The sequence below is a fragment of the Mirounga angustirostris genome, unplaced genomic scaffold, assembly GCF_029215605.1.
Source record: "Mirounga angustirostris isolate CCGP_5_RB_7025 unplaced genomic scaffold, mMirAng1.0.hap1 SCAF_14, whole genome shotgun sequence".
Lineage (NCBI taxonomy): Eukaryota > Metazoa > Chordata > Mammalia > Carnivora > Phocidae > Mirounga > Mirounga angustirostris.
The window spans coordinates 13442103-13469157 of record NW_026991722.1 but is presented as its reverse complement, the minus strand read 5'-3'; the positions used below and the strand labels follow the sequence as shown (position 1 = coordinate 13469157).

The following is a 27055-nucleotide window of genomic DNA, read 5'->3' as shown; positions in this document are numbered from 1 at the left end:
AAGTTAATAATCTTTAGGGATTATTGTATGCAACCACAAAATAATTTTCTTTTTTATCATATGAAGAGGAAACTCTCACATCTTTGGCCAACAAATATATGCCAATATAACATTAGTGGCAAAATATGAGGTAGTGATGAGTCTTTATTCATCATAATCCATCTTAGTTTGTCTAGGAAGTTATATTTTCCATCAATTGTATTTACTCTAAAACTCAAGGACATCAAATTAAGGGACTAGGCTAAAATTTTAAGTAAATTTCAATTGTATGTACTGAGCAGTTCTTTGATGGCTTATGATTTCTGGGGTAGAAACCTAAATAAGAAGATACCGTGTTGTACTCACATAGTTTGCAAACAAAACTAGAGCTAAGACATTTGTATATGGTGGATTATTCTGAGGTGAGAATTTAGAAATAATTGCTTCAGTGGTGTATTCTGGAGTTCTGCTTCTGCTGCTTGGGAGTAATGGAGTGGGTGAGTCCAGTGTGGTGAAGAGAGTCCATCGTGTGATTACACAGTAGCATGACTCCAGCATGCACTCACTTTCAGAGGTGAGCAGTGTTTTGCCCTGTGTCGGGACTGGAGGTGGTTTTCCCTTCCAGTTTAACCTACAAACTGAATGCCTGAAGTAAAACTGAAGATGCAAATAAGCAGAGGCTGATGAACAAGAGCCAAATGGATGAAAAACATTTATTCTTTTAAACTTGGGGTAAAAAAAGCAGTCAAATGGCTAAAAAGTTAATAATGCTGCTTGCTCTAACGGAGTTTGTCACCATTAACAATGACAAATGTGGAAATGGAAAGTCTTTTTGGATTTGGCATAAAAAAATGGCTGGATTTTGCCATTATTTGTAGTCTCTTAGAGAGGTTTATACTTGTTGATTGTCTTTGATCACTGTAGTATATAATTTTGTATCCATAGCTAGTAATTAGTCTTTCTTTGCTCCTAAAAATACAAAATTTTAAATTTTACATTTTGTGTGTATGAGGGACAAGTTTTGTATAGTCCATCAGCTAAATGTTCTTCCTCTTTCTTTTATATCCAGTTTATTGTTAGAAAATACCATATATAAATTGATTTTTTTCTCATCATTGGAAGTAGTTTATTATCTCCAGTTACTTCAATTTGTTTAGACTTTTATTGAGTGTCTACTGTGTGTTTGTCATTGGTCTAGGCCCTTTAAGAATATAAAGGTGAATGTCATGATTCTTGCTCCTGAACTAACAGAAGATAGAAAAGTTAATAATTTTAACATTATATGAAATAATGCTTTAAGTATGAAGTATATGTAGAGTGTTACGGGAAGACAGATGATAGAGAAATTAATCTGATAGGCAAAAAAAAGCACAAATGTGATGTACTTAAGCAGGGCCTTGAAAGTTGAATAAGAATTGGTTCTCTGATTTAAATACAGACTTTAAGAGAATAAGTGTTTTATTAGAATTATATAGGCTGAATTCCATCACAACAAATATAACAAACCTGTAAAACTCCTCTCCCCTCAAATTCCAAATTCCTGTCTGCAGTCTTCTTAGATTAAAAACTATTCTGTTAAACAAAAAAGTTGAAATATTTCTTAGTAAGTTTTCCATAAAAAGGATTTGACCAGGCTTGAGAGAGCTTTGAAAATATCTAGTTATAATAGTGACCCATACTTTTGGTGTAATTTTAAGAAATCCATGCTTTTTCTGAAAACAAGTTAATTCTTTTTCAGATTTTTGTTTATTTTGTGTGTATGTGTGTTCCCTTGCTATTCTATTGACTTGAGACTTTTTTGTCTATTTAATAGCTATCAGGTTTTATCTAGCTGATGAAACATAATGTGTAAATTTATTCTACTAAGTGATGTAATTTTTAATTTTACTCATTGGTAATTAGTGAGTTAATTTTGTTAGTGTTAAAAGCCAAGCTAAGAATAAATGCCATTTGAAACTGCTTATAATTGTTAATATGAAAGGCTCTAAATTACAAATGTGAAAACCCAGAATTAATGTAGAAATTTTTAGGTGGTTAGTCTGAGAAGTTAGTGATTTAGAGTAGAGGGAGGAAGACTGAACAGAAATAACCAGAGATAATATTTGGGGGTTCAAATGCCTTGAGACAAGGAGGCCTGTGTGACTGGGGGGACATGGCCAGGATGAGTGGGAGGGAATAGTAGGTCAGAGGGTTAGTAGAGGACCAGGTCAATAGAACTTGCTAGGCTATTGCAGACTTGGGCTTTTACTTCGAGTTTGTGTCATTGAAGGCTTTTGAGCAGAGGAGTATCATTTCGGGTGCTATGTTAACAGTAGACTAGTGTGAGGCAAGGACAGAAGCAGGAAGACCAGCTAGCAGGCTATGGCAGAAATCCTTGGAAGAGATGAGGGTAATACATGTAGTGTAGATGGAAGTACGGTTGATAACACAGTTGAGTTCTGGATATATTTTATTTATTTATTTATTTTAAGATTTTATTTATTTATTTGAGACAGAGAGAATGAGAGACAGAGAGCATGAGAGGGAGGAGGGTCAGAGGGAGAAGCAGACTCCCTGCTGAGCAGGGAGCCCGATGCGGGACTCGATCCCGGGACTCCAGGATCATGACCTGAGCCGAAGGCAGTCGCTTAACCAACTGAGCCACCCAGGCGCCCTGAGTTCTGGATGTATTTTAAAGATAGGGCAAGGGTGGAGCTTGGATTGGATCTGGGGTGTGTAAGAGAGAGGACTACAGGAATACACCATGAGTTTTTCCTTGAGATATTCAATGGATGGAATTGCCTTTTCAGAAGATGGATTAGTCTTGGAAAAGTAGGAGGAGACATTCAGGTGGAAATATGGAATAGACAGCTGGACAAAGGAAACTGGAGTTAAAGGCAAGAAGACTGAGCTGGAAATATAAATTTGGGAAGTTAAAAGTCTGATATGATGAGCCCATTCTTTGGATTCCATCCATGCATGTAATCATGTAATTATCATACTAATTATATGCAAACTTGTTACTACTTCTCTAATGCCCGGTACTTGTTTTAAATAATCACCTTTGTTTGGAATCAGTACCTCATGTGATCCCCCAGTACACTGTACTTTTTCTGTCGTGGTCTCTATCAAAGTATACTGTACTGGCCTGGTTCTCTTACTAGACTGTATGGTTTTTGAGATTTGGAACCTGTTGTCTTGTATACCCACTGCCACATACGGAGATGTTCATGCAGATCATATAAAACTCCATTTAATATGAATTGAAATTTAGTAGGACTGGAATATAAACTTGAATTTTTAAGAATATATATCTTCTGTGAAAGCTAGAAACCACTGCCTTTCCATTTTACACAAAACTTTGTTGCAGCAAACAAAAAATAATTAAATTTTCCTTCCTTTCCTTTCTTTTCTCCCTGAATGGATTACCTTTAGGGAGACAAGGCCTAGGTGGTATCAGTGCAAATTAAGTCATAACCATGTAACTTTTTAAAGGTCTCCAAATCATTAATTCGAGAGAAGCTCAAAATAGCTCTACTATGATTAACTTTTTCTGTCCAGAGTATTTATGAAGACATACACAGAGTAAGCATTGGAAAGGTTGTAAAAATGCAAATGTCATGTTTTTCCTTCTAACATTAACTTTTTTTTAAATTTTATTATTTTATGTTAGTCACCATACAATACATCATTAGTTTTTGATGTGGTGATCCACGATCCATTGTTTTCGTATAACACCCAGTGCTTCATGCAGTACGTGCCCTCCTTAATGCCCATCACCGGGCTAACCCATCCCCCCACCTCCCTCCCCTCCAACTTTGACTCCTAACCGTGATCCTTAATTATAATGCCACAGTTGGGTGAGTAGGAAGGAACATTCTTCCTGTCTTTAAAAAAAGTTTGCTTGATTTTCGCAGATTGTACACGGGAATGATTAATACATTAAAAAGACACAGCTCATGCAGTCCTCTGACCTCTTACAGAAGAAAATAGCACCAATAAAAGGTATAATAACACTGAAGGCACTAGCACTATTATTAACAAAAATAGGGCACATGAGGGAGCTACTGTGTACACAGCTGGGAAATAAAAATATCTGAGGAATGGTTAATATGTGAATCATAGAAAACTAGGACCTTGTGCCAAGAAGGACCCTTAGTAATCAGATAATCCAGTGTGTGTGTGTGCCTGTGTGTGTGTTTTCCCCTCAGAACCTTTCTTTAAAAGAAATACTGTAAGGGTGCCTGGGTGGCTCAGTCGTTGAGCATCTGCCTTCTGCTCAGGTCATGATCCCCTGGTCCTGGGATCGAGCCCCACATCGGGCTCCCTGCTTGGCGGGAAGCCTGCTTCTCCCTCTCCCACTCCCCCTGCTTGTGTTCCCTCTCTCGCTGTGTCTCTCTCTGTCAAATAAATAAATAAAATTAAAAAACAAACAAAAAAAACCTCCCCCCCCCCAAAAAAAAGAAATACTGTAATTGCTAACTGATAACTGCTTTATTAGGAGTTGGATTGGTGGAAAGATGGGACTTAAGACCACTGAGGACAGAGTTTCTTAACCAGAGATCTAATCTGATTTCGCCACTTTCTGTCCCCATTTGAGGGGTAAAGGCCTAGAGAAGTAAAATGACTTATCTGAAGTCATAGGGCTAGTTAGCGGCAAAGCCAGGTCTAGGATTCAGGTTTCCTAACTTCAGTCCAATCCTGCCTCTATTCTCATTTTAGACTTCAATGTTAATATTTTCTTTAAAGTAATATTAATGTATTTATCATTAGACTTTATTTAAAACTGTGGGAACTCTATTCTATATGCTAAATTACAAGGTTTTTTTCTTTTTAAATCCATGAGAGACATCAAAAAGCAATACCCCCGGCATGAATGAAAACACACAGTTTTGGTTTTGGTTGAGTTTCACTTGCAGATTTGGCAGTGGAGTCAGAGGCTGTATATTTTTTGTAGGTGAAAGGTCGGACAGAAGCAGTGCGACTAGAGGGGCAGTTGTTCAGGCAATAGCGCACAACCCCCACATGTGCTGGTTGGAGGAAGAGTCTAGGTTATTGGGCCTCTTGGCCTGTTCTCAGGCCATTGGGCCGGGTTCTGGTGAAAGCATGACCGTGCCTTATTCTCCTAAAAGAGCTGCTTGCTGTACTGTCTTTGAAGATTTATCTTGCAAAGGCATATGGTACCAGATGGTATTGATGGGAACTCAAGGGACTTCCGCATTTTACGGAAACCAACTAGAATCCCCTTTTTTGCCTTTTCTGAACTGTAATGGTAAAGTTGACAGAAATCTCCACCATTTTCCCTATGGTTTTTGAGAGCTTTCTTTTTTTTTTTATTAAATGAGATAACTTATGTGAACTAATAACTGATGTTAGCTTTATTTCCTCTTCCTACTTCTTCTCATGTACTGTGACAATTACAGAAGCTTGAAAGATGAATAAGACATGAAGGTGGAGGGGGAAGGTGGACAAGGTAAGGGTAAAGATATGGATATAGTGGTATAGGATACTTGTGCCTCTGGGAAGTGCGGATCGGGGCAGGCTTTGCATAGGAGTCATCATTTGAATTGCAAGTTGAAGGATAGGTACGATCTTACCTGCTAGAGATGATAGTACCACTCGAGAAGTGCTTCATAACACATGGTTGCCTCTCCCTCTCACCTTCCCTCATTTCTTTCTCTGTCCTCTCTCCGCCCCCCCCCGCCCCCGCCTCTAACAAAGGTATATTCACTTGCCTGACACATGCCTGAGTTTCCTATGCCCGTATGGCTCCCAAACATGTCCACATCCTAATCCCTGGAATTTGTGAATGTCACCTTATTTGGAAAAAGGGTCCTTGCTGATGTGATTACCCTAAGGATCTTGAGATGGGATAATTAGCTTGGATTATCCAGGAGGGCCCTAAATCCAATCACAAGTGTTTTTTATAAGAGAGAGCAGAGGGAGATTTAAGTCACACATAGAGAAGATAGTAAAGTCCCAAACAGACTGGAGTGATGTGGCTACAAGCCAAGGACCGCTGACAGCTCCAGAAGCTGGAAGACACGAGGAACAAGTTACCTGCCCAGAACCTCTGGAGGGAGTGCAGCCCTGCTGACACCTGTTTTCCAGGGCTTCTAGAACACATTACCACAGACTGGGTGACTTAAAATGACAAATTTATTTTGCAGTTCTGGAGGCTAGAAGTGCTCCCTCTGAATGCTCTAGGGGAGGATTCTTCCTTGTCTTTCCTAGCTTCTGATGGTTGCTGGCAACCCTTGGTGTTCTTTGGCTTTGCAACTACGTCACTCCAGTCTCTGCCTCCATTGTCACACGCCCATTTTCCCTTCTATGACTGTGTCCAGATTTTCCTCTTAGAAGGACACTAGTCATTGCATTAGAGCTACCCTAATCCAGTATGACCTTATCTTAACTTGATTGTATCTGCAAAGACCCTATTTCCATATCAGGTTGCATTCACAGGTACTGGGGATTAGGACTTTGACTGTATCTTTTTGGGAAATGCAATTCAACCCATAACAGGGTTTGTGGATGGCTGCCACAGTGACTTAGAGAATGGAAACAAAAGAACTAATTGAGAATTTGTTGTTCAGTCAGCAAAAGATGATAGCTATTGGATTTGGGATATGTTGGGGGATGGAGCTGATAAGAATTGAAGATAATAAGGGAGAGAGGGAAATTGAGAATGATTTTTCCACTTTTATGTAGATACGGTTGTTAGTCCAAGATAGAATGATTTATAGTGATGACCTTGAATACATTTAAGTGATTAAAAATTTTATTGGCATTTCTTAGCACATCTTATAACTAATTGAATGTCAGGTATACTGTTTTTGATGATATTTTTTACCCTGGATGTTGGTTAAATGAGTGTGTATGCTCAATAAATTTGTTCTGTTCGGTGTTCTATAACTAATGTGCACATTGTTTGTACGTGTGTTGGCATTTTAGTTCACCATCCAGTTGGTTTATTTAACTGATGGATGCTAGCCTCATTTGGAGTTATTAGTAGGTACCTAAAGTATGTAAAATTGTTGAAAAAAAATATGTAAGACTTTGATAGTCTGCAGAGTTAACCTTCATGGTTTTTAAGTCTTCTAGTGCCAAGAGCTTCTCTTGAAGACAGTTAAACAATGAAGTTTGTTTAACTTTGAAAGAAGTTTGTTTGACGTAGAAGGAAGTGAAGTGCTAGTCCTGGCACAGTCTACTGATGTTCCAATTACTGGTCTTCAGCCAAGCTATTGCCCTACTACAGACAAAAATTGTGGAATGCTTCCTGTATCTTTAGTAGTTTGGATTTCCAGACCCAGTGCTTAGAGATATGATACTTTTGTCTGCTGGGGCATTTGCCTTTAACATTTAAAGGTCAAAATGCCATATTGTACCTAGCAATCTTTTTAGAGCTCAGCTAACACGAATTGCTTGATCTTAGGTGCTACTTCATGATTAAGTAAGTTTTACTGTAAACTTAATAATATACTCCACTGTATAGAGAATACACTATGGCAATACTAAACAAAGGTAGTAGTATAAATATTTAGTTCTCAAATTTTGAAGAACTGTAAAACCAAAGAAAATTAGACTTGATTAGATCAGAGATCAGTAGTGTAGTAGGTGTCCTCCCAAAATTCATGTCCATGCAGAGCCTCAGAATGTGACTTTAGTGCCTTTTCAAATATAGTAAGTTAAGATGAGGTCATACTGTATTTAAGATGGCCCCAAATCCAATGACTGGTGTCCTTATAAGAAGAGAAGAGGATACACAGAGCTACACACAAAGAAGGTGATAGGAAGATGGAGGCAAAGATTGAGATTGTGTTGCCAAAAGGCAGAGAATGTCAAAGGATTACCTGTAACCACCAAAAGCGAGGAGAGAGGCTTGGGACAGCTTCTCCCTTAGAGCCTTCAGAAGGAGCCAACCTCACGGACACTTTGATTTCAGACTTCTAGACTCCACAACTGTGTCTGTTGTTTTAAGCTACCCAGTTTGTGGTAGTTTGTTGTGGCAGACTTAGGTATATCGGTCCATAACTAATACAAATAATTTAGGATTCCAAGAGTAATTTTCAGTGAAAGATGGATCGTTGCTACTTTCAGAGCCTGTACCTGCTATTCAAGCTGCTGCTCAGAGTCCCTATTCTGGAGAATTGGCTGCCATTATGGATGGCATCTGTAAGAAGTGTGCTAGCATCACTTACCTCTGCCCCTCCCTTGTGACAGGTAGCACAGTCGATCAAAGCCCTTTCCCCCTTGTATGTCATAAGAAGGATGGGAGACTTCACATCCTGCTTATGCATATCGTTGTTCCTAGTTTTAGAAGTTTGCTCATGTGATATGATAGCAATTTATTTCAGTTCTAGTTAGGGTGAAATTTTGACTTGAATATAACTGTGCTAGAGAAGTTTTAGCTGCTGCAACAACCAACCATACCAATCTTATACTTTAACATAATAACAGATTTCTTTTGTTCTCATGATCAAGTCCATTGCTAATGTTTCTGGTCAGGCAGCTCCATTCCAAGTGACTTAGGAGCCTGGGCTCCTTCCATCTTGTGGCTCACCATCCCCTTGAGCCTCCTGAGCATTCTCCTGGACAGTCTTCATCCAGCTGGTCAGTGGGTGAGGAGCCGGTGGAAGAGGATGTATGGCATAGGCAGATCTAGAAGTGGCTTATACATTTCTGCCCACATTTTCTTGGCCAGAACTAGTTGCAAGACTCCAGAAGAATTCCAAGAGAGTATGACAAATGCAGTTACTGTGTGCATCCAGGAAGATGAAATGGGATTATTAAATATCTAGCCAGGCTCTACCAAAATAGCATATGTAAATATGCCAGTACTGTATACAAAATCGTGTTTTGGTGCATTCATATTTTAAAAATCATTGTAATATAGCCATGAAGCTTTTATTTTATTATTTTGGATGTGGGATTTAGATTTTCCAGTGTGTCTTCTAAGTCATTCCAAACTCCCCTCTGTTGTTTTGAATAATGACATTTTATAATTTGTTGCTCTATTAAAATTAAAATTTCTCTTTGATAATTTAGATTTGGAAAGTATGACCTAGAATTATATTCCATTATAATAAAACATATTGCTTCTATAAATTACAATGAAAATGAAGAACTGGCTTTAAAAAAATTTTTTAAGTTAATTTTTTTGTTAGTAATCTCTACACCCCATGTGGGGCTCAAACTCACAACCCAGCAGACAAGAGTTGCATGCTCTTCCGACTGAGATAGTCACGTGCCCCTTACATTTCTGATAATAAGGTTCCACAGTATCTGGAAACTCATGTTCCTCAAAAGTTTTTGTTCTTCTTGTCACTTTATTATAGTCTAAAGAATGAGCTAGCAAATACTCCTTTCCTATTTTCAGAAAGTTTTGGAGACGGATTTTGCTCTCTAGTTTACAGGGACACTAAAAACAGTAAGTGGACATTATTCCTGTTGTGGAGTAATGACTTGTATAGCCTCTCATTTATCCTCCTTTCTGATTCTTCCTGGTCTGATTTCTGTTACGCATCTTTGGGTTGTTTCTACTTTGAGTCTTTATACCTGTGTCTATTTATTATCATACTTCTCATATACTTTATTATGAAAATTAAGACAGATTATTTTGTCAAACTATATACATACTATAATTCAGTTGAATGACTTTAATTTGCCCATTGATAACACCCCCTTTCCTTAACTTAAAAAAAAAAATTCCCTAATGTTTCGAGAAAAAAAGTTTGAAATATTTGGCTGATAATTCTAGGTAAATATTTTCCTTTGTAATATAAACCAAAAACTGTTAGAAGCTAGAAAGTTTGTTTTGAGCCACCTATTTTTTCTTCTATCCTTTTTTCCAAGTACGTTGCTATAGATTGTATAATTTTTGTAATTTGAGCTGTATATGTTGAGAAGAGGTTGTTTCCTTTGGCCTAAACATAGGAATGTATTCATTGATGCAACAGGTACTTGTTGAGCACTTAGTTTGTTCCAGATATTGTGCTAGGTTTTGGACCTGCACATAGGCAAGAGTCACAGCTAGTAGATTGTGTATTTGGCCTGCTCTGGAATTTACAAGCCACGGGATGGGGTTAGTTGGAGGAACTCGAAGGCCCAGGAAGACTGGAGTTCTAGGGTTCTAGAACCCTCTGAAGATCAAAGGACTTACTTGGGAATAAATGATTTGGTCACCAAGGAATTAAATCAGTACCCTAGATCTGAAAGATGTATTAAATATGCTTTTATGATAACAAGCACTGTAAAATCCATGACAGTCAGTTACAACTATTTTTTCATTGGAAATGTTTTTATCCATTGCTAAGTGTTTTGCTGCTCCTTATAGTTATAACCAGTCAGTGACTTATGGCAGAGTAAGGGTGGGGGTAGTGGGAACAGAGAGGAAAAACAGTATACAGTGCTGGATAAAATCAGAATGCTGTCTATGTACAAGTGTAAAAAGTTTTCACCACAGGGGGTTAAGCATTAAGCGTCTGCCTTCAACTCGGGTCGTGATCCCGGGGTCCTGGGATCGAGCCCTGCATCGGTCTCCCTGCTCTGTGGCAGGCCTGCTTCTCCCTCTCCCACTCCCCCTGCTTGTGTTCATTCTCTCGCTGTGTCTCTCTCTGTCAAATAAATAAATAAATAAATAAATAAATAAATAAATAAATAAATAAATAATTTTTTTTAAAAAAAGGTTTTCACCAGAAAAATTATAAGCCCTTTTTTTTTTCTTGCTTTTTTAGTCTATTTTCTTCTAATCATTCTTTAAAAAATAGAGACTTCCCATGTCTTATTCAAACACATCTACTGGTATCAGCAATCTGAAACCTATTTCCAAGTAGATAGTGGATGTGGATGCATTTTTATTAATAACATGGCTTAGCGTGCTGGTTTGTCTTGATTTTTTTTCCACATGTTCTTAGGATGTCTGCAAAGGTCATTCATTCCTTTGGGAAAAATACTCAGTAGTGGAAGCATGCTTATTCTTGTTCATTTTGCTTATTTTGCTTATTATAGCTGATTTAGAGTTGCTACCTAGAAAGAACTGGTTATATTAAAGAGAGATCAGGAGTCGCAAAAAAATCATGCACTTGGATTTAGCAATTCATAGAATGAAAATTTGGAAATAATTCTCAGTGAAATGAGTAAACATTATTCATGGAGTAGCTTGCAAGTCTTTAAGATATAAAGATTGACAACTTTGAAAAGCCCGTATGATACAATTTGAAGAGGCTAAAGCAGGCTGTAAGATGGTGTGTATGTTATGATTACAAGTATGTAAATGAGGGGCGCCTGGGTGGCTCAGTCATTAAGCATCTGCCTTCGGCTCAGGTCATGATCCCAGGGTCCTGGGATGAGACCCGCATTGGGCTCCCTGCTTGGCGGGAGGCCTACTTCTCCCTCTCCCACTCCCCCTGCTTGTGTTCCTGCTCTCGCTATCTCTCTTTCTCAAATAAATAAATAAAATCTTAAAAAAAAAAGTATGTAAATGATTTGCAAATTAAAAAATTGAAAAAATTCAAAATGTTTATAATGCTACTAAGAAAGTAGGATTATGTTTATTTTGCTTTTTTTACTACGCTTCTAAACTTTTGATGATTGGGATGTATTTAAAATAATAATGGAGGGGGGAGGAGCAAGATGGTGGAGGAGTAGGCGACCTAAATTTCGTCTGGTCCCAGGAATTCAGCTAGATAGGGATCAAACCATTTTGAACACCTATGAACTCAACAGGAGATCGAAGAAAAGGATGGCAGCAACTCTCTGAACAGAAAAGCAACCACTGGAATGTCTCTTCTGATTTGTTTAGCGTATATTTTTCTGGGGGTTGTTGTTACCCTGTTAGCATTTTGTTCTCTCATTCATCTATTCTCCTCTGGACAAAATGACAAGACAGAAAAAAATCACCTCAAAAAAAAGAAGAGGCAGTACCAACTGCCAGGGACCTGATCAATATGGACATTAAGATGTCAGAACTAGAGTTCAGAATGACGATTATAAAGATACTAGCTGGGCTTGAAAAAAGCATGGCAGATATTAGAGGAACCCTTTCTGGAGAAATAAAAGAACTAAAATCTAACCAAGTCGAAATCAAAAAGGCTATTAATGAGGTGCAATAAAAAATGGAGGCTCTGACTGCTCGGATAAATGAGGCAGAAGAGCGAACTAGTGATATAGAAGATCATATGATGGAAAATAAAGAAGCTGAGAAAAAGATAACTACTGGATCATGGGGGCAGAATTCGAGAGATAAGTGATACCATAAGACAAAACAATATTAGAATAATTGGGATCCCAGAAGAAGAAGAAAGAGAGAAAGGGGCAGAAGGCATATTGGAGCAAATTATAGCAGAGAACTTCCCTAATTTGGGGAAGGAAACAGGCATCAAAATCCAGGAGGCACAGAGAACCCCCCCTCAAAATCAATAAAAATAGGTCAACACCCCGACATCTAATAATAAAACTTACAAGTCTCAGAGACAAAGAGAAAATCGTGAAAGAGCTAGGGACAAGACATCTGTAACCTACAATGGTAGAAACATTAGATTGGCAAGAGACCTATCCACAGAGACCCGGCAGGCCAGAAAGGACTGGCGTGATATCTTCAGAGCACTAAATGAGAAAAATATGCAGCCAAGAATACTATATCCAGCTAGGCTGTCATTGAAAATAGAAGGAGAGATAAAAAGCTTCCAGGACAAACAAAAACTAAAGGAATTTGCAAACACAAAACCAGCCCTACAAGAAATATTGAAAGGGGTCCTCTAAGCAAAGAGAGAGCCTAAAAGTAACATAGACCAGAAAGGAACACAGACAATATACAGTAACAGTCACCTTACAGGCAATACAATGGCACTAAATTCATATCTTTCAGTAATTACCCTGAATGTAAATGGGCTAAATGCCCCAATCAAAAGACACAGGGTATCAGACTGGATAAAAAAACAAGACCTATCAATATGCTGTCTGCAAGAGACTCATTTTAGACCCAAAGACACCTCCAGATTGAAAGAGAGGGGGTGGAAAACCATTTACCATGCTAATGGACACCAAAAGAAAGCTGGGGTGGCAATCTTTATATCAGACAAATTAGATTTTAAACCAAAGCCTATAATAAGAGATGAGGAAGGACACTATATCCTACTTAAAGGGTCTATCCAACAAGAAAATCTAACAATTGTAATTATCTATGCCCCTAACATGGGAGCAGCCACTTATAAAGCCAATTAATAACAAAAGCAAAGAAACATATCGACAACAATACAGTAATAGTGGGGGACTTTAACACCCCCCTCACTGAAATGGACAGATCATCTAAGCAAAAGATCAAGGAAATAAAGACTTTAAATGACACACTGGACCAAATGGACTTCACAGATATATTCAGAACATTCCATCCCAAAGCAACAGAGTACACATTCTTCTCTAGTACCCATGGAACATTCTCCAGAACAGATCATATCCTAGGTCACAAATCAGGTCTCAACCAGTACCAAAAGATTGGGATCATTCCCTGCATATTTTCATACCACAAAGCTTTGAAACTAGAACTCAATCACAAGAGGAAAGTTGGAAAGAACTAAAAAATGGAGGCTAAAGAGCATCCTACTAAAGAATGAATTTGTCAATCAGGAAATTAAAAAAGAATTAAAAAAATTCATGGAAACCAATGACAATGAAAACACAACTGTTGAAAATCTTTGGGATTCAGCAAAGGTAGTCCTAAAAGGAAAGTATATAGCAATACAAGCCTTTCTCAAGAAACAAGAAAGTTCTCAAATACACAACCTAACCCTACACCCAAAGGAGCTGGAGAAAGAACAGCAAATAAAGCCTAAACCCAGCAGAAGAAGAGAAATAATAAAGATCAGAGCAGAGATCAATGAAATAGAAACCAAAAGAACAGAACAGATCAACGAAACTAGGAGCTGGTTCTTTGAGAGAATTAATAAGATTGATAAACCCCTGGCCAGACTTATCAAAAAGAAAAGAGAAAGGACCAAATAAATAAAATCATGAATGAAAGAGGAGAGATCATAACCAACACCAAAGAAATACAAACAATTATAAGAACATATTATGAGCAACTATATGCCAGCAAATTATATAATCTGGAAAAAATGGATGCATTCCTAGAGATGTATCAACTACCAAAACTGAACCAGGAAGAAATAGAAAACCTGAACAGACCTATAAGCAGTAAGGAAATTGAAGCAGTCATCAAAAATCTACCAACAAACAAAAGCCCAGGGCCAGATGGCTTCCCAGGGGAATTCTACCAAACATTTCAAGAAGAATTAATACCTATTCTTCTGAAACTGTTCCGAAAAATAGAAATGGAAGGAAAACTTCCAAACTCGTTTTATGAGGCCACCATTACCTTGATCCCAAAACCAGACAAAGACCCCATCAAAAAGGAGAATTACAGACCAATATCCCTGATGAAGATGGATGCAAAAATTCTCACCAAAATACTAGCCAGTAGGATCCAACAGTACATTAAAAGGATTATTCACCACGACCAAGTGGGATTTATTCCTGGGCTGCAAGGTTGGTGCAACATCTGCAAATCAATCAATGGGATACAATACATTAATAAAAGAAAGGACAAGAACCGTATGATCCTCTCAATAGATGCAGAAAAAGCATTTGACAAAGTACAGCATCCTTTCTTGATCAAAACTCTTCAGAGTATAGGGATAGAGGGTACATACCTCAATATCATAAAACCCATCTATGAAAAACCCACAACGAATATCATTCTCAATGGGGGAAAAACTGAGAGCTTCCCCCCTAAGGTCTGGAACAGGACAGGGATATCCACTATCACCACTGCTATTAAGCATAGTAGAAGTCCTAGCCACAGCAATCAGACAGCAAAAAGAAATAAAAGGCATCTGAATTGGCAAAGAAGTAGTCAAACTCTCACTCTTTGCAGATGATATGATACTTTATATGGAAGACCCAAAAGACTCCACCCCAAAATGCTAGAACTCATACAGGAATTCAGTAAAGTGGCAGGATATAAAATCAATGCACAGAAATCAGTGGCATTCCTATATACCAACAACAAGACAGAAGAAAGAGAAATTAAGGAGTCGATCCCATTTACAATTGCACCCAAAACAATCAGATACCTAGGAAGAAATCTAACCAAAGAGGCAAAGAATCTATACTCAGAAAACTATAAAATACTCATGAAAGAAATTGAGGAAGACACAAAGAAATGGGAAACGTTCCATGCTCATGGATTGGAAGAGCAAATATTGTGAAGATGTCAGTGCTACCTAGAGCAATCTACACATTTCGTGCAATCCCTATCAAAATACCATCAACTTTTTTCAAAGAAATGGAACAAATAATCCTAAAGTTTGTATGGAACCAGAAAAGACCCCAAATAGCCAGAGGAATGTTCAAAAAGAAAAGCAAAGCTGGTGGCATCACAATTTCAGACTTCAAGCTCTATTACAAAGCTGTAATCATCAAGACAGTATGTTACTGGCACAGAAACAGACACATAGATCAATGGAAGAGAATAGAGAGCCCGGAAATGGACCCTCAACTCTATGGTCAACTAATCTTCGACAAAGCAGGAAAGAATGTCCAGTGGATAAAAGACAGTCTCTTCAACAAATGGTGTTGGAAAATTGGACAGCCACATGCAAAAGAATGAAACTGGACCATTTCCTTACACCACACACAAAAATAGACTCAAAATGGATGAAAGACTAAACGTGAGACAGGAATCCATCAAAATCCTAGAGGAGAACACAGGCAGCAACCTCTTTGACCTCAGCTGCAGCAACTTCTTCCTAGAAACATTGCCAAAGGCAAGGGAAGCAAGGGCAAAAATGAACCATTGGGACTTCATCAAGATAAAAAGAAACAGCACAGCAAAAGCAACAGTCAACAAAACCAAAAGACAACTGACAGAATGGGAGAAGATATTTGCAAAAGACATATCAGATAAAGGGCTAGTATCCAAAATCTATAAAGAACTTATCAAACTCAATGCCCAAAGAACACATGATCCCAAGAAACGGGTAGAAGACATGAACAGACATTTTTTCCAAAGAAGACATCCAAATGGCCAACAGACACATGAAAAAGTGCTCAACATTGCTCAGCATCAGGGAGATCCAAATCAAAACCTCAATGAGATACCACCTCACACCAGTCAGAATGGCTAAAATTAACAAGTCAGGAAACAACAGATGTTGGTGGGGATGCGGAGAAAGGGGAAGCCTCCTACACTGTTGGTGGCAATGCAAGCTGGTGCAGCCACTCTGGAAAACAGTATGGAGGTTCCTCAAAAAGTTGGAAATAGAGCTACCGTATGACCCAGCAATTGCATTACTGGGTATTTAACCCAAAGATACAAATGTAATGATCCAAAGGGGTACGTGCACCCTGATGTTTATAGGAACAATGTCCACAATAGCCAAACTATGGGAAGAGCCAAGATGTCCATTGACAGATGAATGGATAAAGAAGATGTGAGATACACACACACACACACACACAGTGGAATATCATGCAGCTATCAAAAGGAATGAAATCTTGCCATTTGCAACGACAAGGATGGAACTGGAGGGTATTATGCTGAGCGAAATACATCAATCGGAGAAAGACATATATGATCTCACTGATATGAGGAATTCTTAATCTCAGGTGATGAAAACAAACTGAGGGTTGCTGGAGTGGTGGGGGTGGGAAGGATGGGGTGGCTGGGTGATAGACATTGGGAGGGTATGTGCTATGGTGAGCGCTGTGAATTGTGTAAGAATGTTGAATCACAGACCTGTACCCCTGAAACAAATAATACACTATATGTTAAAAAAAAAAAAAAAAAAGATAGGAAGGTAAAAATGAAGGGGGGCGGGAATCGGAGGGGGAGACGAACCATGAGAGACTATGGACTCTGAGAAACAAACTGAGGGTTCTAGGGGAGAGGAGGGTGGGAGGATGGGTTAGCCTGGTGATGGGTATTAAAGAGGGCACATATTGAATGGAGCACTGGGTGTTATATGCAAACAATGAATCATGGAACACTACATCAAAAGATGTAATGTATGGTGATTAACATAATAAAATAAAAAAATGGTATAAAAAATAATAATGGAAAATAAGTGAGAACTTTATACGTTTTGTGTTTTATTCTGAGAAGGTTTAAAATAAAGCTTCTCAAGTTTCCCATAGTTACCTATAGGTAAATCATATAAATGAGCTAATTATGGGAGGTTTTTGTATTTGTTTTTTTGGTTTTTTGGTTTTTTTTGAGATTCTAATAAGTTGAGGGATGGTCATCTGTTTGGAATGGGTGTGTTTCAGAACGTCACATTGGTATAACAGTTTTTGAGGTCAGTTTTAGAACATCAGAATCTAGATTAACATCTTTAATGTAATCAACCTTGTAGGGAAAAAAGGTAGGTAGTTGACTGTTATCTAATGCAGTAGAGAGGAATTAGATTGTTTTGCTCTTGGAATCTGTTTCTCTTATAAAATTTAAACATTATCAGGTATGGGTTATAAAGTGGAATGTAAACCCAGACTCTACTTCTCAGCGAGGAGGCAGAAAAGCATTTTGAATCACATTGCGTCTTAACAGGAATGCATGGACAATGCTCTTTGGAACCTTGTCAAGTCATCTTGGCTAAAGTCTGTTCTTCACAGCAAAGGAAACTGAAATGTATCAGGTCTCTTTTATTAGTAAGAGGGAGGACTAGTGGTGTGGATTATCCAAAAATCATTCATGCTTGATTTTAGAATTTTTATTTTAGCATTTATTTATCAATGTGTGCATGCCTCATTGGAACTTCACAACCCTCCTTTTAATAAAAGCATCCCTTGGTGAAAACTTGACTCAGCTGGAGCTATGGTGCTGTCTACCCTCATCATCCTGATTTCCACGCCCACAGCAGTATGCATCACCTCTGACACAAGTCACAATTTTTATCTAAAGGAGGTAGTGAGTATGTTTATCCTTTTGAGAGCGGTTATGGGCATATTGCACCTTAGGCATGCTCAGATTTAAGATTTAGTCATCCCACGGCCTCCCGAGCCTCATGATAAATAGACATTTGTAATTTTTCTGAGGCCTACATTTGAATCAAACATACCATGAGGCCTGCTGCCCGGCTTCATTGTTTTGAGAAGTTCAGCTGTTTCTCTTCACTCATGGTGTTCTATGCTTTAATGCTTGTTGCCTTATGACATTATCCTTTGTGGAGAAGTATCACAAAATAAAGCCAGCTGGGAAAGCAGGTGATGAAAATTTTTCATCAGCAGGGATGGTTTTTAACCAGAAAATGGAAGTTGTAGGTAATTTAATAATGTTAAATATGGCAGACGCTTGACAAACCTGTGGACCTGAACAACTCTACAATGTACTATAATGGAAATGACAATAAAAAGTTAGTGAAACTGTTACAGTGATTTTTCTAGCCAAGGAAAAAATTCCTCATCCAATGAGAAAGAAAAACTCAGGAGAATGTTGGAAAGGCTCCTAAGGTATGGTCTGGCTATGCACGGAAAGACGAGACTGCCATTTCTGGGAAGTAACAGATGGCCAAGACATTGAACTGACAGGTGAAGGTTGATTTGATGAAATTTCTCAAATGCATTTTCTTTGCCAAATGTGAAGTTAATAAGGGGAGGCCACACCAGCTAGCCATGTATTGCTCCTGGAGCTGAGCTGAAGGAACTCATAAATCAGGGAAGTGTTATGGTCTCTGTGAATGCAGGAGTGTAATGAAACCCACCTTTGAAGAAAATACCTTCTCTAAATATACATCCCAAGAAGAGATATGAGCATTGGGTATTCAGACAACTAAGGGGTAATTTTGGTGATGGAATGGAGGGAAATCTAAACATGCCTGAGAGGTGAATCAAATTCCTTGTGAGGACAGGTGGTGAGGGAAGGAAGGAGGGACGAAGGCGGGTCTAAAAGCAGCACCTGCTCTTCTAGTTCATTTCTAGTTGCCTTTCTCATCCTTTCCCCAACTTGATGCACTTGCTTCTTTGGTTAAGGTTTATCAACCAAATGCGGACGATCACCAGATCGAAAAGACGTTGTTAACCTATGGCTTTAGCTCAGTGGGTCTCAAGTGGTGGTCCTCAGACCTGCAGCATCAGCAGAATCTCTAGCCCTCACCTGAATTACTGAATTGGAAACTCTGGGTAGTGGAGCCCTGCTGTCTGTCTTGAGAAAGCCTTCCAGGTGATTTTGGTGCAAGCTGGTTAGAAGCCCTCTGCTGTGATTTGTCTTCATTCAGCATTTCCTTTAACATTTTAATTTATTATCGTTTGTTATATATTACATACAGTGTACAGTTGTGGTAATCATCTTCATTACTCTGACTTCTCAGATTTTTTAAGTTCCTGGCTGATTTTATTATAGTTTATATTAGGGCTTGCTTTGGTAGATTTTTAAAAAATTATTTTGGCTCTGTGTTTATGGAATCTATAAGAATATGAGGGGCTAGCTCACATTTTCCAGGTACTGTTTTAATTAATAATTTAATTAATATTATAAGGGAAATTATAAGCTCTAGTGGTATTCAAGAATTTAGAGATTAGAGAAAGGTTCAAGGCATGACATTTCTCAGGGATAAGGGTCTACAGTAATTTTGGCGATACAAATAAACCTAATCAAACTGAGTAGCTGTCAGTAAGAAGCAAGATTTACTGGGTAGTTGACTTTAAATATTTTGATCTGATACATAAATTAACCCTCCCCAAATCTATTTAGCAGTTGGTTGTCATTTCCATTAGCTAAAAGCAGCTAGTCTTAAATCTGTTTCAAAGCTCCTGCCAGCACGTCTTGCTGAGCTTTGTTTAGCCTTTCAGCTGTGAGACAAAATTCCCAGGTGCCCGTTCAGTGCTCAGGTCTCCAGACCTTGTTATGGGCTGTTTAAATCCTTCTGCCAGCTCTTGAAATGACCCAAGGCAAGTAATTTAATTCAGTCTTTCTGTCACTGAAGGTAGTCAAGAAGGATTTAAGGATTTATATGCAATAAGAAACATGCTTTAGAGTTTTATCAGTCTAAGCTCTAAAGGTAGAAGAGGTGAGGGTGAGGGTTGAATGTTTTCACTCATTCCTGACCATTTTCAGCTCTAAGGACATGGTAAATTCTTCCATTAACTTTTATGCAGTGATCAGACTTCCTTAGTTTTTGGTGCCATATCATCATGAATACTTTCATTCTCTAAAGTTTTGGAAATTGTGATTGCTTAGTATATTATTCTTATTCTTGTTTTTTTACTATTTCTGATTACAGTAGACCCTCACTAGTTTATACAAAAGTTCTGTAAATTTGTAGATGATTTTAGGGAAATGTGGGTTATTTAAGTAATATTATGTTCAGGTAAATAGAGCTAAATGAAACCAACTTTGTTTTTGTTTTTTGTTTTTTTTTAAGATTTTATTTATTATTTGACAGAGAGAATGAGAGAGAGAGAGCATATGAGAGGGGGGAGGGTCAGAGGGAGAAGCAGACTCCCTGCCGAGCAGGGAGCCCGATGCGGGACTCGATCCCAGGATTCTGGGATCGTGACCTGAGCCGAAGGCAGTCGCTCAACTGACTGAGCCACCCAGGCGCCCTGAAACCAACTTTGTAAAGTTGTATTAGTTATTGCCCTGAAACTTAATGGCTTAAAACACCGCACATTTATTATCTCCTTTCTCTGAATCACGAGCTCAGGAGTGGAGTGGCCTAGCTGGGTACTTCTGGCTCAAGTATCACGAGGTGTGCAGTCAGCATGTCTTGGGGGTAGCCATTCTCCAGGGCTACTGGGGCTGGAGGATCTGCTTCTATTATGGCTCAGTCATGTGGCTGGTGAAAAGAGACCTTAGTTCCTCACTGGCTTTTGGCAGGAAATTTCAGTGCCTCACCTTGTTGGCCTTTACATAGGGTCTCCAGAGTGTCCCCATGACATGGCAGCTGGTTTCCCCAGAGGAAGAGTGATCCTAGAGAGAGCAAGGAGGAAGTTCTATGCCCTTTACGACCTTCAGAAGTTGCTTCACTTCTGCCACATTCTGTTTGTTAAAAGCGAGTCACTAAGTATAGTCCACATGCAAGAGGAGTGGAATTAGGCTCTACCTTTTGAGGGGAAGAATTTAAAAGAATTTTATGGACATATATTTAAACTGCAGTGATAGACACGGTTATATATTTAGCAAAGACGTGATTGGCAACAACCAAATTTATACTTATTTCTTTATTGTTTAAATGGTCTTATAGTTAAAACAGGTGTTTCTGCTACTTTATATATATATTCCTGAAAATTCTCATGTTCTCCAAAATTGTAAAATAAAAATAAAAGGGTTTATGGGAAAATGCAGTTGGAAGGGGGCAGGACTATAAGTCCATGCATCTTTATAACCCAAATACTAACAAAAGTAATGATGGGGCCTCGGGAGATAATCCAGATGGTCCCCATGGGCATCCTAGTGTGGCTGGAAGTTGAGTTGCCTTAAGGAATATTAAAACTGCACAATAACAGAACAATAGAAATGCTAGCTTGTGGGCACTGAGATAGCATATTTGCTGTGGGCTTTTTCCTTTGCTATTGAAAGTTATAATTCTAGAGTAAATCTTTTTGAACCAACACAATATGCATATTAAAATGACACCATTCCCCTATTTATAATCATATGAGCTAATTGGTATTAATGAATCACAATATGGTAGCAGAACAGACTGTAGTTTCCCTTAAATAAATAAATACTTCTCTTCTAATCATTTATTTAGTAAAATTCCCTGCTGATAGATAAGACTGAAGGAGACTTCAGTCGCTCTACTGTGGTCAGGTCTCTATCTCAGCTTGAAATACTTGCTTTTGCTGTCTATCTTTTCTCTTGGATCGTGTAAGAAATGCCTTAAATCTGTAGGAAATTAGAGTAACATTTCTTTTTTTTTTTTTTAAAGATTTTATTTATTTATTCATGAGAGAGAGAGAGGCAGAGGCAGAGGGAGAAGCAGGCTCCCCGCAGAGTGGGGAGCCCAATGCGGGACTCGATCCCAGGACCCTGGGATCATGACCTGAGCTGAAGGCAGACGCTTAACCGACTGAGCCACCCAGGCGTCCCTAGAGTAACATTTCTAAAATAAAAGTTTTAACGAATGATCCAACTTTCAACTGGTAGGCGTTGGTTACTTGGTGTTGTCAATATTTATTAGAGCATAGGACAATTGGAATTCCTCTGAATTGAGAAGTTTAAGAATTGGCAGGGAGAGATAAAATAATTCCTTATGTCATAGAATAAGGAAGTCTGATGCAAAGGAGGGTGCATCTGGGTTGTTGCCCAGGTATATAGTGCATATTCATCTCCATATTCCATGTACTCCATACACAGCCAAGTCCTGAGGACATGTCTGATCTGGAACACCCAGGGAGGGAGCAGACCACAAGGATATTGAAGTTCACTCAGAACAAGACAAGGAGGGGTTTTATTCAGACTGGGATGTTTAGGGCTTTCCAAGGACAGGCTGATCTTACCATTAGGCTCCAGGACTATTCAAGGCCCTTTGGGAATTTTTCTAACTAGAGAATAAAAAGCCTGTCTCTGTTGATGTCTCCATACTCTTTTATATATTTCTGGGATGTATCGTCCACTCTATCTGGTGATTTGTTCTAGGGCTTTCTCTAGGATTTCTGTGGAGTTGGGAGAATTGAAGGGCTATGTTTATGTATCCCTGTTGTCTTTTTCATCAGTCTGTGGTTACTCACAGATCTACACAAATGTGACAGGTTCACAAGTGTCCTTGAAGTCACTCTTGGATGTGGCTAAATTGTCTCCTTCTTTGCATTCATTAGTCCATATGTAAGTGTGTGTGTGTGTGTGTGCGCGCGTGCGTGTGCATGTGCACGTGCATAGTTAGATCAGATTCCTCGTCAGTGTATGTTAGTTTCTTACATTCATGGAAATTGGATTTTAGAAAGCGGTAGTCTGTTACACTTACCTTCTTCCCTACAGGAAGAGTGTCATGTAGAAAGGAGCTCTTAGACTGGGAGTCCGAGCATTTTTCTCTCTAGGTAAATGAACTCATATGGAAGGGGACAAGCGAAGGACTGGTCTGATCCATCACTGGCAGCCTTTGGCAAGTCAGGTCTGATCTGAAGTTTCCTGGGCTTCCTACCTCTTTGCGGGGCATTAACATCTGGTGACTGAACAAGTCAGTGGAGTTCTCCGCTCCCTTGAGGGTGTTAGCGGTGTGTAGTTGTTTGCTGGGCACCAAGTTGAAATAGCTAAACCACTGTTAAACTTCACTCTGGCCCAGCCCCAGCAAAATTATGTCGTATGCAGTATCTACTTTATAAAACATCTGATATACTGGGAGAAAGAGGAGGTGAAATTCAAACCCGCTGGTTTTGTTATTTCTGCCCAAAGGTATGTATTGGGAGGGTTCCAACACTCTGGATTTCTTGAGATCTATTTTTGGTGCTGCTACTCTTCCTGTTTCCTTTTCTAGCAGGTATTAGACATCTACCAAAACTACTTGGTATTTATGTGAATTTTTAAAATTCATAAGAATATAATTTCCCTTGAATATGTTTTTTCTGCTAGCCTTTGGCAACTAGGCAACTTTCCAAATAAATAGAACCCTTCTGGCTTAGGTCCTGTTCAAGGACATGTGTCTCTCATTAGTTCTTTCTTTTTTTTTTTTTAAGATTTTTATTTATTTGACAGAGATATACACAGCGAGAGGGGAACACAAGCAGGGAGAGTGGGAGAGGGAGAAACAGGCTTCCTGCAAGCAGCGAGCCCGATGTGGGGCTCGATCCCAGGACCCTGGGATCAGGACCTGAGCTGAAGGCAGACACTTAACGACTGAGCCACCCAGGCGCCCCTCTCATTAGTTATTTCTGAGCATGGGTTTCAGTACTCTTTGCCATTATACATTCAGTGTCTACAACGGGGAATGTTTTGCTCCTTGTTTATAACACTGTCATATATTAACCACAGTAGTTCTCCCATCCAGTTGATAGGACTTGTCTGAATATCAGTCTGCCAGATTCATTTCCATCTTGGAAACGAAGACTCTTAAGATCTTTCCCAGCGCTCTCTTTGTCTCTGAGTCGCAGTGCCCCTCTCTCTCTGTCTTCCCTCCATGAGTCACATGCACCACCACACAGCATCCTTCCTAGATTGGTGTTAAGTCTGTCCTTGAGTACTTAACCTATCATTATAGAGTAACATTTTCTTATTAGAAAAGTTATTTTTTGTCTCCTTAACAGTAAATGTACATCGAGTAACTGTAGGAGCAAGAACATCAGCAGTTAATTCCATTAAAACTGATTAGTTTCATTAAATGCTAGATCTTGAATGTTATTTCCCTATCTCAGTCTATAATATTTTCTTTTTAGTGTACTTAAGTTAACTCTAGCCATTTATAAAAGTCTTGAAGTTATCCCTTTTTTAAATGTAAAAAAAAAAATGTGCAGGATATAGAAGGAAATAAAACTTGGGTTTAACAGAGGACGTAAAATAGTCTTTTCCGAGCGTTTTAAGGAAAAAGCTTTTCTTCACCTAAAATTAAAATGTCTGTGGAGTAGATGTGGTAGTTCTTAACCATAATTGTATTATTGCGGATTTCAGAGTCTCTCAATTGTAAATTAGATTGTTGCCCAATAATTATTCTCTGTTGCCCTGATAGTTTATCTGGTATGCCAATGAGTTGGAAAAAAGCCCAATTGTAGGGCACCTGGACGGCTTAGTTAAGTGTCTGCCTTCGGCTCAGGTCATGATCCTGGGGTCCTGGGATCGAGTCCCGCATCGGGCTCCCTGCTCAGCGGGGAGTCTGCTTTTCCCTCTCCCCTCTCCGTCAAATAAATGAATAAAATCTTAAAAATAAATAAATAAAAAGAGCCCAGTTCTTTGGACTAAAATGTTTGCTTGTGTTTGTTTCAGGAAAACCTCACAGCACCGGTAGCTCTGAAAGGATTCAGCTCTCAGGAATGTATAATGTCCGTAAAGGCAAAATGCAATTGCCGGTGAACCGATGGACCAGACGCCACGTCATCCTGTGTGGGACCTGCCTGATAGTATCATCTGTGAAAGACAGCTTGACCGGAAAGATGCATGTTCTGCCACTAATTGGTGGAAAAGTAAGTTTAAAACGAACAAAATACTAACAGGTTTCCCAGTGTCAGTAAGCTTACTTTGAGCCATTTCTTTAATATGGGGTCCATGGTTTTCACTCATCTAAGGTCTAATTCAGTTCCTGTTGTGCTCTACCAGTGGGCATGGTTGGATGGTGGAGTTGTGGAAGATAACAATGCTGTTGGCCCACGGGAGGCCCCGGTGATCATTACTTTATTAGTGCATGCATCTTACTTATAGGCTTGAAAGCAGAGCAGCTAAAATTCAGTATTATATTTTAGGCTGTAGATGATAAATTATTCTTTATGAGTAGACATCTCTTGATATCTTGAGTATGTATTGTGTAGTATAGTATAATGACCCTGAAGTCCATGGCTTTAGGACCATTCAAGCATGGTTACCAAGGGTTAGACTATCTCTCTTGCATGAATCTTTGATCCAACTTTGGCATACCTGTCTCTCTTTGTGCAGTGACCAGTGAAGTTAGCATTTTTTTAAAGATTTATTTGAGAGAGGAAGAGAGGGCATGAACAGCGGGAGGGGCAGAGGAGAGGGAGAAGCAGGCCCTCCACTGAGCAGGGAGCCCCACACGGAGCTCTATCCCAGGACACTGAGATCATGACCTGAGCCGAAGGCAGACACTTAACTGACTGAGCCACCCCGGTGCCCCAGAATTAACATTTTTTAGTTTATCAACTTTAGCTAGTCATAATTTTTCAACCTGAAATGTTAACTTGTTTCAGAGAAAAACTGTGATACAGCTGATAGATATTACCAACATCACTATCTGCTTTTCTTGGGGCGTGATAATTATTTTATTCCTATCATTTATAAACTAGAAAGAACCAGATTGCTTGGGAAAATCTTACATTCTTTTTTTGCCAGGTCGATTTATTAATACCCAAGTGTTGGTGGGAGTATCATTACCATAATTATATGTTAGTATTTCCTGATTTTTAAATGATACGATAATCTCTTAATAAATGGGAAGGCAAATTTGGATGAAGAAAAGGGTTTTTGAAAATTGGGGGCATATTAAGCAAATATTTTCTTTACCATTTTTCTTCCTGAATGAGCATGGGAAAGAAGGCAGAACATGGAGGATATAAATAGAGGGGTAAAAAAAAAACAAAAAACAAAACCAAAAAAACCCCACAACTTTTGTTAAAGTGAACTTTTTAAAATGGGCAAATGTTTAAATCTGCTGGTTCCAGGGATTAGAAATGAATAAGGTAAAATCAAGTGTGTGCAGTAGTAAATGGCTTTGTTACTCACCTGCTGTGTAGCAAATTCATTCTTCATTCATAATTCAGTTGTTCCTTCTGTAAATAGCCCATGTCAGTTCCCTACCCACCCCTCTGCTAGTATGCATTCTAATCTTAAAAAGACTAATACTTGATCATTTAAAAAAGATTTTGGCCAGGCTGCCAGGTATATTTAGATCTATTTCAGTCACCTGTTTTGAAACCATTACTTAACTTTTGTCTAAGCATTGAAGAACTAGTGGTATCTATTACTGAAGATTTTGTCCTCTGGATTGAATTCTGAAAAATTAGTCATCATTATTACTCCCATAGGTCATCATTACAAATGCATATTTAATGTTTGATGCCCTGTTAGGTCAACAATCTGTTTCTTTCTTCTCTATGATGTTAGGCATTTGCTTAGGCAAATTTAATACAACTATTTATTAAATAACCTCTGTGGGGAAGCCACTTTGCTCGGTGTTGCAGAAATACCAAGGTGGGTAAGTCATCATCCCTGCCTTTGAATTGCTTATAATTTATCCAGAGGTGAAGGATGGGCACAACGATATCTGCTCTAAGAGAGATGCAGAAAAGTAGTGCAGGAGATGAGTGGAGGAGAGATTACATTTTCTTGTGGGGAATCAGGGAATTTTGTGATGAAGGAGGTAGCAATTACAGTAAAACTTGAAGGGTGAAAAATCTCTTGACATGTGAAGGAGATGGCCAGAAAGATTATTGTGCTCAGAGAAGCCAA

The 27055-nt window shown here is 38.8% G+C and overlaps 1 protein-coding gene across 2 annotated transcripts in view; it reads left to right on the top strand.

The window, feature by feature from the left end:
* PHLPP1 (PH domain and leucine rich repeat protein phosphatase 1) overlaps positions 1-27055 on the top strand; it is a 222773-nt gene that overhangs the window by 89912 nt on the left and 105806 nt on the right. For both annotated transcript variants that reach the window (XM_064578772.1, XM_045886594.3), the window contains exon 2: positions 24863-25059. In XM_064578772.1, coding sequence (XP_064434842.1) covers positions 24863-25059 — 197 coding nt within the window. The remainder of the gene's footprint in view (positions 1-24862; positions 25060-27055) is intronic.